The sequence below is a fragment of the Lissotriton vulgaris genome, chromosome 1_1 (genome assembly GCF_964263255.1).
Source record: "Lissotriton vulgaris chromosome 1_1, aLisVul1.2, whole genome shotgun sequence".
Taxonomy (NCBI): Eukaryota; Metazoa; Chordata; class Amphibia; order Caudata; family Salamandridae; genus Lissotriton; species Lissotriton vulgaris.
This window is the reverse complement of record NC_141685.1, coordinates 890,141,068-890,155,710: the sequence shown is the minus strand read 5'-3', so window position 1 is coordinate 890,155,710 and position 14,643 is coordinate 890,141,068. Positions and strand designations below refer to the sequence as shown.

Sequence of the window (14,643 nt, the reverse complement as noted above, 5' to 3'; positions counted from 1 at the left end):
GATCGGAACTGACCTTTCAGTTCTCTTCTCGCGTGGTTTCAAACCAACTTAAATTGATTACTGGGTACATTCGGGGGATGGGATATATTCCGGCTCTGGTTTGATTTCTTGCACTAACTATCGGCTCATCAAACTAGCACTGAAGGGTCGAGTTGTCTGCAACGTAGGGTTTTATTTCAACGTCACTGCTTCTCACACTATCTTTGCCCTGATCTCACCACGCGTTCTCCGCCCCTTCCTTCCTGTGGATTGGCGGAGCACATTTGTTTGTGCATTGCCAAGGCGACGTTTTAATTTTTGCATTGGCTGACGCTGTTGCCAAGCCCAAGGTGGACAGGTTTTCTTACCCAACTCTTCCTAAGAATGAGCGCATAGCAGCTATTAATAGAATAACTATTGCCCACGTTTTGTCTGTTTAAGCGGCTCCTGGAATGATCCAGAGGATGTATAGGTTCTCAATAAGCGTGAATCAGCCGACAGATTGTGAGCACTGGAGTCAAACTAGCCACGTTTTCCAATACACACTTTTCGTTGCAATCAGAAGAAGTGGTATGCTTTAACGTTTCCCATTCTTAAGCGTATTATTCTATAATATTCATTAATATAGTTATGAATTAAGAATTCATAACCAAATACGCTTTTGTTTAATTGCAAACCACGCGTTTTTATTCATACCTTGACTATAACACGATAATTATTTAACTGAATCGGCTTTTTAGCAGCGTTCTTCATGCCTGATCTTAGAATGGATTCCATTCAATATCTATCCCGCCCTCGGGAAACGACATTGGGTAGGTTTGTACTATACCACATCTCCGGAAGTAGGGGCCGGGGCGGTGCTTGGTGGCAAGTAAGCTAGGCTGTGCTTTTACGTCCCGTTCTTTGCATATGGAGCGCGCGGGGGGGTGTGTGTGTGTGTGTGTGTGTGTGTGTGTGTGTGTGTGTGTGTGTGTGTGTGTGTGGCGCTCTGGGTGTGTGTGTGTGTGTGTGTGGCGCTCTGGGTGTGTGTGTGTGTGTGTGTGGCTCTGGGTGTGTGCGTGCGTGGCTCTGGGTGTGTGGCGCTCTGGGTGTGTGCGTGTGTGGCTCTGGGTGTGTGGGTGTGTGTGTGTGTGTGTTGCTCTGGGTGGGTGTGTGTGTGTGTGTGGCTCTGGGTGGGTGGGTGTGTGTGTGTGTGGCTCTGGGTGTGTGTGCATGTGGCTGGCTCTGGGTGGGTGTGCGTGGTAGTAGTTGCTGTCTGCTGAGCTCGTCCGTAGGGTACAATAGGTCTCACATTTGCGAGAGATTAAGCTACTGGCAATGTAAATGACAATGCCATTTATTTATCTGTTTTCAAAACCAACACATAAATACAAATGTTGTCATTTAGAATGCCAATAGCTCTAACTTTTCCAAAGGCGAAACCGTTGCATTGTAAATGCTTGTTCAAGAATTGTGTCCTTGTTTTATATGGTTAAATAAAGAAGCGTTTGACTTTTTATTCATCATCTATTGTAAAATGCCACTTAAACATTTTTATGATTCTTAATATATTAAATTAAGATTTTATGACTATTATATCTGTTTTTCTGGTGTGTTCTATATCTTTATGGTCAACTATTTACAGTAATAAAGAAACATATTTATCTCTATCCTTGCTTTGTTCCATGAGTCCCTATAATTCAGCACATTGGCATTGTTTTTATCTATTTCATGATTGACCTCCACTTCATGTCTTTCCCTCTAGCCCTGTGTAGGGGCAAATAGTAGAATACCAAACAACCTCGAATCACGTAGCACAGAAAGCAAGGAGTTGTGTTTTTCTCAGGAATTAAGTGTGCCGAATATGGCTCACTTTTGAAGTGAAGTACCCAACGATTGATTATGTTGCATTCAGTGGGGAGAGGATGTGGCCTAATGGCCGGAGCTGCCCACCTTGTAACAGGTGGAACCTGCGTAGAGTCCTGACATCTGCTCAACAACATTGTGAATCTGGGCAAATCACATTGTCTCCCTGTGCCAAAGAAAACCGAATGAGCTTGGACCGCTTTTGTGTTATATAAACTAATTGTAAAAACAAAAAAGATGGTTTCATTAAAACAAAAGCGTGGAAATGTAGGTGGGTTGGGGCTACTTGTAGAGTAGAACTCTTCATAATCAGTGTGAAGGTCTTACTGTTTTGTGTCTTCCATTTTTGTTTTCCTTTACTATCTGTCAAACGAATCCTGTGTGACCCTTTGAAGACCCTATCCCCAGTCTACCTATTGTGGTTTTAGTTTACCGTTTGTATCAATACTTGGCTAAGTTTCAAGCTCCCTCATGTTGCAGCATGTCCGCCTTCAAAATAATGCAGCAGAACCCTGAGCTGGATTGTGATATGTATAACCAAAGTGGGGTAGTTTCTTGCAAGTTTTATGATTAAAACCATCCCACTTCTCTTTGGTGTTACGTGACTTCAGCGTTGACTAAAATCTACTTTATGAAACACTGTTGTCTACTAACCAGGGGCCCAGGTGGACAACGTTGAGCCTTCAGCATTAGAGAGAAGAATTTTTTTTTGTTACCTTTCCACAGAAATATTACTGACTTGTAATACGATAAATACAATTAAAATTTATAAATTAATAAAATAATGTAAAAACATACAGACTATACACATATCCCCTGATCTTAGAAAAAGCACCATAAATAAGGCTTCTGATAAAGCCTAGATACCATACTCACAAAGATATAATCTTAGAAACCGATTTTGATAAATTATTAGACCAGGTCAGACAAATAAAACTTTAAATCTTTGCCATCTGCACTACAAAATTGGCAACCTGGACGCTTTTTCTAGTCTTTACTGGCGACATAGATATTTGTTTTTACCTGAAAGATTTCCCAAATTAAAATCTATATAATCTTCCTACTTCAAAAATAAGGTTAGATTTCAAAATAAAATTGCATTCCCCCTCCTTCCCATATTTATAAAAATACAATTTAAATATTATCTTCGGCAGAAGGGAATTTTCAGGAGTCTTGAGTGACAACTACTTTGACTAATCCATCAATCTGTATTATCGGTATTTCTGTTCTCTGCTCTCTGCTCTGCTGAAGAGTCTGGGAGTCTTTTAGGTCATCCCTTAATATAGTAGTTCCAAACTGTATTCTGTACGAGCAGGTAAAAATGGCACTAGGTAAACCTTTCAGAGACTGGACTGAACTTGGGAAAGATCTACAGATCATTTGGTGCTTATGACAATCCCTCATTTGTGGAATGAAGTGCTTTTTAAGCTTGAGTTGGGCATTCACAGTGTGTTTGCTGCACCCCAAGATTAAAGCGTTTTCATTATTGTTTTGTAACAGCAGTATCAAAAAGAAGTCCTGTTTAGGTCTACATGAGGGATTGAGTTCTTGGCTGCTTGGTTTTCGTTGCTGGATTCCCCTCAGCTTTTTCATACAGTTATTGGGTTCTGTTATTTGCTCGTTCTTCTATCTGAAAGGGAATGCTTCCCTTCGTTTAGTTCATCTTTTACAAAGGAGAGGAGGGCATGTGAAAATGAGAGGGACGGGCATGATGATAGACTCCTTTATGTCCCAGACCCTAAATCCCACCTACACAGTAACCAATAATGGATAAAGATTCCTGGATACTATAGGTTAGATGTTATACAATGATCTATTGAGTGCATACTTAATTTAGTAATGACATTATAAACACAGGTGATTTATTCATTACTATTTTATTTATTGGTTCCCATTTTCAGTTGGAGTTTGTAAAAGTTGATTCATTGTTACATAATACAATAAGTGGAAGGCGCAGATCATTGTGCTGTAACACCCATTTCAGTTGGACGGTGAGCAATGATCCAAACAGTCTACATTTTGTAATCCAGTTCTCTGCCATGTTAGGCTATCATGGCTGACTATTACTTGGCGAGTCTGATGTACAGTGTATCTTGTAGTGTAGGTCAGAATGTATCTTGTTTAAATATTGCACAGGGTGAAGATCCTTTGAGTTTACCTTTCTGGTTAAAAGCCAAGGCTAGTTATTTCTTGTTCCGTTCAGCCCCAAGGCACCAAGATCAAGTTTTATTTTGGAAATGGCTTAGTTACGTTAGAATGTTTTTGTACATTCTAGGTAACCAAATACTCCCTATATTACTTTTATAGACTTTTTGTGTACCGTTATAACGAGGTGAAATCTTAGTCGGTGAAGAGTGTACTTTTACAGGGGTTGATGTTAAAGGGACTTGAGACCGGTTTCTTGTGTGTACCAATGCTTGCTGAGGCTTGTACGTGCAAGGTGTGTGGAACACAGGACTGTTGCAGCCTAACCTAAGATGGAGCACCAACAAAACCACAATGAATGGCTTCCTTTTTCACACTTGCCTAACACATTGTTGAAGTATTGGATGGCAAGATGAGGGTAAGGCTTTGATTAAACTTTCTCTGCCCAGCTCACACAAATTAATTTCCGACTAGCCCACTCAGCACCAGTCGCAAGCCTACTGATCATGAGTGGCTATGGCTAAGTGAAGAGGCTTTCAGTGTGTGGCTCTGCCTGCAAAAACAAAGCATTTAGTAAACAGAAGCTGTAACCGAGCCCTATATGGAAGATAAATATTTCTGTATTTAGCTGTGCCTTAAGAGAAGGCAGTTAGGCTCAGCTTGTCAGTGCTGCGGCCCGGCCAGTGGTGGTGCCAGTTCGAAATGCTTGCCTGAGTCTTTTAATGAGCTTTCTATCGGGATTCAGTCTGCTCCCACGCCCACACGCTGCTTTTGTACTGTTCTATTTATACCAGCTGTTGCTGGGCAAATCTCCCATACTTTGTGTTAGCTGCTCTGCCACAGGCTGCTCCCTCTCCCCCAATCGGATCAGCTATGCAAATCTCCCTCACTGCCTGCCATCTGTGTAGCAGAGCTTCTGCAGGAAGAGCTGCTCAGAGGCACCATGGCAGTACCCGCCTCCATTTGGGGTATGTTTTTCTATAAAAGCAGGACTGCATTATTTTGTTATGCTAAACTTAACAGCATTGCTGGCTTAAGATAATTAACCCTGTACCCAGTTTTCATTTGCAGGATTCCTGCTAACATGGTTGCTTACTTAGTAGTTCTTATTGGATGCTACAAAGTTTGGGGGCAGCCTCCAGAGATAAAAGCATAACTTGAATTGGGCGTGGTTCTGCATTGTCTTTGGTCCTGTTTAAGACAGAGCACTAAGTAGAGAAGCTTGTATGCGTTGAGCCTATGCATTTTTAATGTCATGTATGTACAATTTGATGAAACGCACACCAGGCCACACAGTTTATCACAGCAGAAACACTGCAGCCATGTGGCTCTTAAATTGACCTTGCCAGTATAGAAGTGTGCATCTTTGCTACAATAATTGAACACTTGGCTGGTAACATGTAGCGAACACTGTCTTTCCTGGTCAAGGTCATATCATCTAATCGCAATACACCGGAGCTATTTTGGTACTGGTTGCATAGGCCTGGCCTAGCCTTTCAGAGTCGCAAAATGACGAAAAACATTTAGCCAATAGGTGTCCGGTAGGCCTACGTTTTAAAAATGTGTGATCTGCATGCACCAACCAATGCACATCTCTGCTTACTTTTTGAGTTTGGTGACACTTTATTCCACACATGGTTTAAGTATTTGAAAAGGAGGATCACGACGTGGGAAGCATTCTTGAGAGATTGACGGAGTGCTGGACTTGAAATCTGTGGGTCTTGGAGCTAGGTAATGAGGTAAATGTAAAGAGTGGGTTTATTATATTTCATTTGGTGGTGCATACAAAGACGATATAAGCCAGTCTGAAAGCTATGGTTTAGAGAGGTCTGCACTTGCTGCAGCTCTAATGACTTTCTACTCTACTTTTCCATTACTGTACTGTGCTCCCTTTATTTATCAGCCGGTGAAAAGTGTGAGCTGGTGTGTAATAAAAAAGATACTGACCAGAGATGCTTGTCACAACGTTTGACTCCTCGTGTAAACTTACACAAGACTTTTGTTTTTCAGTGATAACACATACCTTACTGAAACTACAAAGAATTTTCTGCTGAAAGGCCTGTGCCCACACTTTATAGGTTTGGCTTTGTCATCAGCCTCTTATTTTTATGATAGATATATAGGTACATTTGGCCATCACCTCTTCATCGAGTTGGTCTGTTCAAGTGTTATTGAATGTTGCTTCAGCCTTCTACGGCATGCATGATGTAGGCAGTAGGCCACCACATTTAATCGATTGGCTGTATTGAGGTAAGAGTAGCAGCATTTAGCCTTTGTGCATTTGTGCAGTTGCCTAAAAAGAAGTGTACTTCATTGCCCTGGCTGCTGGGAAGCGTATTTATTTTTTATACTTTGGTACATTTGTTGATTTTATGTGCATATCTTTTCAAAAGAGAGGTAACTAAACACAAATGTGGGCTCACCAGCACTAGACCTATTGGATTTGTCAAGGATTTCCCCCTACCTTTTCACTACTGATATGCTTATGCTTATTTAAGTGTTTGTACCTCATGTTTTAGGCAATTAGACACATTGTTTGCATTGGGATATTTAATATCATTTGCCATATCACCCTACCTAGGAGTGAATTTGTATTGCGCAACATAGTCTGTGACATGTATTCTTTCCAGTGATGGTCAACTATTTGTGTTGCCCTACCAGCTATTGCGACTGCTCGCTAAGACTCAGTTAATCATCGGAACATTTGTGAAGTCTCATCTTTATCGCGTGAAAGTGAATTCTCATGTTTGTGACATTTATTTCTTAAGCGTCCAAGATGTTCAGATCCACAGATGGGCACTATTGGTTGGAGAGCACATCACATGTCTCCTCTTGATGGGAGAACTTTACAAAGCTATCTTTTGGTTATGTACTTCCATGAGTAGATGGTGGATGTACCTCCATGTATTACTGCAGATGCGTTGTTAGAAAGGGGAGAGCAGCAGAATCCAAAGAACATATATTACCACAAGCTCTGGAAGAAAGTACTTCATCGCTTTGAGCAAGCCTGCAACCTGTATGTTTTGGATGTTCTGTTGCATATTGTGTCGTAATTGGGGCAGGGGAATTACTTTCTTATTTATAAAATATAGCTTATTTTCACAGGTATAGATTTTCATGATTGTTCTAGACCCTGCTGATCCTTTACAAACAGACACTTCTGACAAGGTGCCCTTTTGTTGGCTTTAGTGTCACTTTTATTTGCTTGCTTTCTATTGGGTGACTTTCCTTGATCAAGCTTATCCAACTTATGTTTGCCCCACCCATTTTTATGATTGTCTGGCTTCTGTGATTCCTCTGCTTGCTTTTAGGGAAATGTTTTTGTGCTTTTCTCCCCATTGCCCTCCCCAAGGAATCTTGTTGCTATCACTTCCTAATTGCTTCTGCCCTCCCCAACCACACCTAGCACTCAACATTGTTTTCTTTCCTTTCTTCTCTCCCGCTTGTTGCTACTCCCATGGCTGTGGTGTTGCTTCTTATCCCTGCTGCCATGTTGCTTATCCCCTGTTCCTTCACCCCACCCCCCCAATAAGCTGCTCATCCATTCTCCAGTATTACATCTTTCATAGATTCACATGCTTGTATCTTCCCTGTCGTCATGGTGGGAGTCTCACTGTAACAGAATGACCAAAGCAGTATCATAGAGAAGAAAAACTGCATAGAAAAGCCCATAGGGACTGTATTGTTTGGTCCAAAATTCAGCCAATCAGCATTACTGCCCTGACCTCACACTCCCCAGCAGAACCTTCCTGCCTCAGATTTCCAACCGCCTTCGTGTGAAAGGAGTCTCCCTGAGCTCTGCTCAGTTTGGAATTTCTAGTGTGAACTTTAGGCCTTTTTCAACTGAATTTTCTTCTGAATAAGGTATTGTTGGACATTTATTTTGCCTTATAATGGCTGAGCGCTCTGAAAAGAGGCTTTTCAGACCTTGCAGATCCTGTGGAACGGCTAGGCTTTACTCTGAAGACCCTCACAAGGACTGCTTATACTGTCTTCATTCAAAGCATATTCCTAAGGATTGTAAATATTGTAGAACCTTCTCTGCTAAAACTTTGAGGGACAGAGAGGCTCGTTTGCTGCTGTGGCTTCAGAAAAGGAAGGCCGCATCAGATTCATATTCTGGTGAGGAGTCTGCTGCTCAAACACCAAAGAAGAGGAAGGCCTCCCATTCTGAAGAAATGGTGGAGCCTAAAAATTCTAAATCTAAGGAGAAAGAGGCGTCTTCTCTACCCCATACTCCTCTAAAGAAGTCATCCAGTCAGAAAGGGGCATCTTCTGCTCCGGCGTCAAGTTCCAGGGCTGCTGCTTCAAAATCTGAGGTAAAAACATCAGCCCCGTTGACTACTTCAGCGACGACGTCTATTTCAACGACGACAGCGGCGTCGATGACAGGAACTAAGACCGTGTCGACGACGACTACGTCGACGAGTGTGACTACCCCGTCGACAAAGAAACCGTCGAAGACGACGGCGTCGACTATCTCGACGACGGAGTTTCCGTCGACTAAGGTTCCGTCGACGAAGACTCTAACGACGACGGCCCCGTCGACTATGGCTCCGACGACGACGGCCCCGTCGACTATGGCTCCGACGACGGCTCCGTCGACGATGGCTCCGTCGACGTTGAGTGTGATTTCGACGGCGAAGGCCTTTAAATCTCCTAAGTCAAAGACTTTGATCTCGATCCGTTCTTTTCAATCGTCGAGGGGATCGTCGACGATAAGTAAGTCAGCGGAATTCACGTCGTGGACGCAATTTCTCCTCTGCCTCCGTCAAGCCTGCTGGAACAAAACTCTGATGACGAGGGATCGTCTGGAGTGGCCTATAGTCCATCACAACGTAAAACAAAGAGCCAGGACACTGATGAGGAGGACGTTTTTTCTTTTAAGGAACAGGCCCAGTCAAAGTCCTCAAGATATGAATCTTTCCAGGACACTGGTGACTGCGGTGAGGATGAAGAACAGCAGGAAGAAGCATGAGAAGAGCCAGTCTCTATGCCTGCATCGCTGGTGTCTGACCTGAGGCTTATGATTGATGACTATTATCGTCGTTTTCCAAAGGCAAATGCGCCTCTGTCATCTACACCAGCACCTGCACCCCAAACTCCGGGGAGCTCAAAATACACAGCCAACAAAGTCGCTACGTTCACCACCAGTGGTGACAATCAGAGACGACCCGACGGATACAGATGATGACGATCAACCTGAAGAAGGTGAGCTCACACAGGATACTTCGGGAGGCCAGGAATGGCATGAGTATGTTTTGCCGTCAGCTCCCTCGCCTACCCCGGCGCCATCCACTTCTCCTCAAGATATTGGAGGATTCCACGACATTATAGAGAAAGCAGCTAAAAGATTCGATCTAGAGATGGAGGTTCAAGAAATAGAATGTTTCTTATACGACTTCAAAGACGATGCTAGGAAGATCTCACGATCAATCCCTATTATCCAACATATTTGGGATGAGGGTCTAAACATTTTGAAGACGCCGGCTTTCATTGCGGTTTCCCTTCCTAGAATCGAAAAGAAGTACAGAGCTCCAGAGTATTCTCCGGCCTGCCTGATGGGACACCCTAAACCAGAGTCTGTAGTTAAACAAGTGGCGCAAGGGAACTAAAAAAACCCAGTTTCTACTTCTATGGTGCCGCCAGACAAGGAGGGAAGGAGAATGGACGGAGCTGGAAAGAGGTTTGCAGTGATGGCAGCCTCTACTATCAAAGCAGCCAACGCTATGGCCCTACTCAGCCGATTTAACAGACAAATGTGGTCGGATTTGGCGCCCATTTTAGCTGCACTCCCGGAAGACCAGATGGAAGAAGCAGTCGCTATCCTTCGTGATGGAGCGAAATCAGCCTCGGAATCTATTGACGTTGCAATGGATGTCTCCTCTATGGCTTTTAGGCAGATGGGGGAGCGGTTTCCCTAAGAAGACAGGGTTGGTTGAAGGCAACCTCGTTCCGGCCGGAGGTGCAGGCGAAGATTATCGACATGGCCTTTGATGGCGAAAATCTATTTGGCAAACATGTGGATGAGGCCCTGCAGGGCATCAAGTCGGATGCAGATACCGCCAGAGCATTGAGGTCCCTTCAAAAAGGAAGGTTTCAGTCCTTTTGTAGACTAGGTACGAGAGGCCAATTCCATCAGCGATCTATTTACCAATCCAACAGATATCAACCCTATAGCCAGCAGAGCTATAGGCAATACAACACAGGTCAACAATATCAATCTTCAAACTCTTCCTTTCAGCAGCAGCCCAAAGGCAAGTCATCCAGCAGAGGAAAGAATCAGCAGTCTAATAGACGACAATGACCACATGATGGCGCTCTCCACTCAGCAAGTTCCCTAAAACGACCACTATTTGTCTCTATTCTTCAGAAATTGGCTATCCATAACATCGGCCAAGTGGGTTTTGGACGTGATAAACAAGGGCCATACCCCAGAGTTTGTGCAAATACCACCAGATTACCCCCCGGTGTTCAAGCACCATCAACATGCGCAGAAGTTGCAAAAGGAGGTCCTTTCACTCCTACAAAAGGGGGCTATAGAGGAAGTGCCTCGACATCAAAGAGGGAAAGGCTTTTATTCACATTTCTTCCTCATCAAAAAGAAACAAACAACAAAATGGAGACAGGTATTGGATTTGAGGGATCTAAATCTAGATATAAAGAAAATTCCCTTTCGGATGCTCTCGCTGCAGGAGATCCTTCTTATGCTGAAGAAAAAGGACTTCATTGCTTCGTTGGATCTCATGGATGCTTACTTCCATGCGCCAATTCACTGAAAGCACAGAAAGTATCTGAGATTTGTTGTGGAGAGTCGCCATTTTCAGTTCAAGATGTTGCCATTCGGCCTCAAATCGGCCCTGAGAGTATTTACGAAATGCATGGCCCCGGTGGCGGCCTACTTAAGGTTGAAGGGTCACTGCATTTACCCATATCTCGACGATTGGCTTGTGACAGGTCCATCCTTCCAGAAGGCCAAGACATCCCTGCATTGCTGCATCAGCCTGTTTCGACGGTTCGGCTTGCGGACCAACTTAGAAAAGTCATCTCTGGTCCCAGCACAAGGCATTCAATTCCTAGGAGCATGGATATGCACAAAGGAAGCGACAGCATATCCTTCGGAGGAAAGGATCAGGAAAATTTTAGGCCTAGCAACCTCTCTGCAAGCAAAAAGGTCCACTTCAGTGAGGATATACAAATCCTTGTTGGGAATAACATTATCGTGCATCCCATTGGTTCCAAAAACTGACTCCTATGGATGAGACCTTTACAGGAACAGTTAGACGAGCAGTGGGTTCAGTCAAAAGGAACATTCGAAGATCGGATCATCATATCTCATCGAATGAAAGTGGCTATGTCATGGTGGAAGGTTTGGGAGAAATTGAATCAGGGTCTGTCTTTCAAACTCCAGAGCCACAAACACATAATGACGTCAGATGCTTCGTTGCATGGATGGGGTGCGCATCTTCAGGAGCTGGAAATTCAGGGTCTATGTCGGAATGGGAAGCGCAACTTCACATAAATATGTTGGAACTCAAAGCGGTGTTTCTGGGGCTGCAAGCTTTTCTCCCCAGGATTCAGGGATCGTCGGTGCTTGTGCAGACAGATAGCACCACAACAATGTTTTATCTCCTCAAACAAGGGGGAACACGGTCCAAACAGCTTTCCATACTAGCGCAAAGGATTTGGAAGTGGCTGATAAGACACGATATCTCCATCCAAGTACAACATATTCAGGGCACTCTCAATACAAGAGCAGATGTACTAAGTCGCACGAAGAACGTGTCGCACGAGTGGGAGCTGAACAACACCCAGCTTCACAGAGTGTTTCAAAAATGGGGCACACCAACGTTAGACTTGTTCGCGACTCTGAACAACTCAAAGTGCGAACAGTTTGCGCCCAGGTACCCTCAAAAAGATTCAAAGGGAAATGCGTTCCATCTGAACTGGACGGGAATGTTCGTTTACGCATTCCCACCATTTCCTTTAATTCCAAGAATGCTTCGCAAGATGAGATCGGAACCATGTCAGATAATTCTGGTGGCACCAGCTTGGCCGAGGCAAGCATGGTTTTCAGACCTGCTACAACTTTCAAAGGGCAACAGGTTGCAGTTCCCGACGTGCCAGAACCTCATATCAATGAACAGCGGTCAGATTCTACATCCAGACCTGACATTGCTAAAATTGCCTGCATGGAACCTCATGAGCGAGAATTCCAGGCCATGATCATACCGCAAGATTGCAGGGACATATTATCGCAGTCTAGGGCTACGTCTACGAACAGGGCGTACACAGCAAAATGGACACGTTTCTGTCACTGGTGCGCTGGTAAGGATCTTCACCCGCTTACAGTCCCACCTGAAAGTATTCTTCCTTACTTGCTGTCATTATCAAAAGCAGGTCTCTCTCATGTCTCAGTAAAGGTGCATTTGGCGGCAATATCATGATTCAGGAGGACGCCGGGTCAGCCGTCTCTTTGGTCTCATAGACTGATCAAGGAATTTGTCAAGGGGCTCTTTAGAGCTTTTCCACCCATTCAACGGCCGCCAATACCATGGCAACTCAACACAGTCTTGGCACAACTTATGAGACCGCCAATCGAGCCCATACACAAGGTAGACTTGCAATTTATCTCATGGAAGAAAGCTCTGCTTCTAGCACTCACCTCGGCAAGGAGAGTTAGCGAGATTCAGGCCTTCTCAGTGGAAGAGCCTTTTCTCCAATTTAGAAAAGACAGAGTGATACTAAGGACAAACCCGAAATTTATACCCAGGGTTCCTACTTCGTTCCATCTTATGGAACCAATTATTTTGCCTACTTTTTTCAGCAATCCTTCTTCCGATGCAGAAAGGGCTCTGCATTCCTTAGATATATCCAGATGTTTGAAATTCTACATTGAGCGAACAAGGACATATCGGAAATCGAAACAATTACTTGTTGCATTTGAGGGTCCGAGGAAAGGACTGCCTCTGTCAAGACTGAGTATTGCCAGATGGATATCGTCGGCAATCATTAAGTGTCACGAAAAAGCTGGAAAGCCGCTACGTTCCAGGGTGAATGCTCACTCCACAAGAAAGATGGCGACATCTATGGCATTGTTTGCAGGATTGTCTCTGCCGGATATCTGCAGAGCGGCAACGTGGAGGAGTGTGCATTAATTTACCAGGCACTACTGTCTGGACACTGCGTGGAAGGAGGATACAGCAGTGGGACACGCTGGTTCGAGGCATGTGGGCTGCTGAATTCATATCTGTGCATAGATCGCCGCCTAGTGTTGGGTCCGGATGATCGCACATTGTTGCCCTGGAAGAGTCTTCGAAGTATCACGAGATAGGTGGCTCTTCCCCTGGACTACAGTGCGCATGGGCATCGACTCCATCCTCAGATTGTTTTTTTCCACCATTGGGTTCGGATGTATATTGGTTCACTCTAGTCGGAATCGATATAAAAGTTTCTTAGGCCAAAAGGCCTTTAGGTTTTCGTCGGTGTAGTCTTGCGTTCGATGCCCGATTCTTTACAGCTCAGTTCTGAGCCGAATTTCCAGGAGAGCCGCGTGCTTTTCGATGCTGAAGGCCCGGTCGACGCCAGAGGCCTTATCGACGAACCATCATGGAACGGAGCCCGTTCAAGAGATGTCCCGTGTGCAAGTCCAAGTATCCCCACATCGACGTCCACCCGGTGTGCAACAAGTGTCTGTCGCCGGATTGTGATGAAGCCAGCTGCATGGCTTGTTCCCGTTTTCGATCCAAGAAGACTCTTCTGCATCGACGCGCTGCACGCCAGGAAGCCCAGTAGGCTGCACCGGCGCCTGTGGACATATTCGATGCCGGGGATGATGAGGGAGTTGACCGGGAGGTTCGTGAGAACCTGTCGAATCCCGCGTCGGAGGTAGACTCCAACTACGACGCGGATGTTGAAATGCTCGAAGCGGAAGAAGTCGTCGACGAGGTAGAAGACGACGACGGGGCCTTTGGGGCCATGGAAGATAGCTCGAGCGAGGAGCTAACTCAAACTGACATTGGGGCCGAAACGCTTCATAAGGCTCAGGTCGAGGGATCGCCACTAGGCCTTACCCAAGGTCTTCCAATAAGTTCTACGGCCCCGCCTTCCGGCTCGGCTTCGGACATTACTAAGGAGCCGCAACCTTCGAAACCGAAAGTAAAAGCTCCGGTCTCGACGCAAGTAAAAGCACTACTGTCTACATCGAAACCAAAAGTGCATATTGCTTTGGTCGGCTCTAAGTCCTCGGACCTGTCGGCACCGACTAAGCAGAAGGGCGTTATCGACCCGAAGAAACAGCTCAAGGGCGTTGAGACTAAGTCTAGCGCGCTGAAGGCAAAGGTCAGGGCAGTCGACCCGAACAAATCGGCGCCGAAGACAGTCGACACCGACAAAAGGCTCGGTGATCCGAAGGTTCTCGAGCCTCCGCATCGACAAGACAAGGCCAAGAGCGGACCGACCCACGAGTCCACGTCTGGTGGTGCCTCGAAGGATTCCGTCGCGTCGACGCAGCCGTCTGCCTCATTCTCAAAGCAGGTGGCAGACTCCCTAAAGCGCATCAAGGACAAGGCCTCAAGTGTCGGGCCTAAAGATCCTCCACCTTCGAAGCCTGCCGAAAAACCTCAGAAGACGTCGACGCCCATCCATTTCACGCTGCAGCCGAAAGTGGTGCCG

General features: G+C 45.1%; 1 protein-coding gene across 6 annotated transcripts in view; it reads left to right on the top strand.

Annotated features, from left to right (window-relative positions):
* ATF7IP (activating transcription factor 7 interacting protein) overlaps nt 1-14,643 on the top strand; it is a 673,891-nt gene that overhangs the window by 136,549 nt on the left and 522,699 nt on the right. For 2 of the 6 annotated variants that reach the window (XM_086958907.1, XM_086958878.1), the window contains exon 1: nt 4,874-4,937. The exons of 3 other annotated variants lie outside the window; for them this stretch is intronic. Coding sequence is in view for 1 of the 3 variants with exons in the window: in XM_086958883.1 (XP_086815009.1) it covers nt 4,843-4,937 (95 nt within the window). In the remaining 2 variants the exon portion in view is untranslated. Of the gene's footprint in view, nt 1-4,842; nt 4,938-14,643 lie in introns of those variants that run through there. One more of the 6 variants, XM_086958883.1, reaches the window with a different exon arrangement.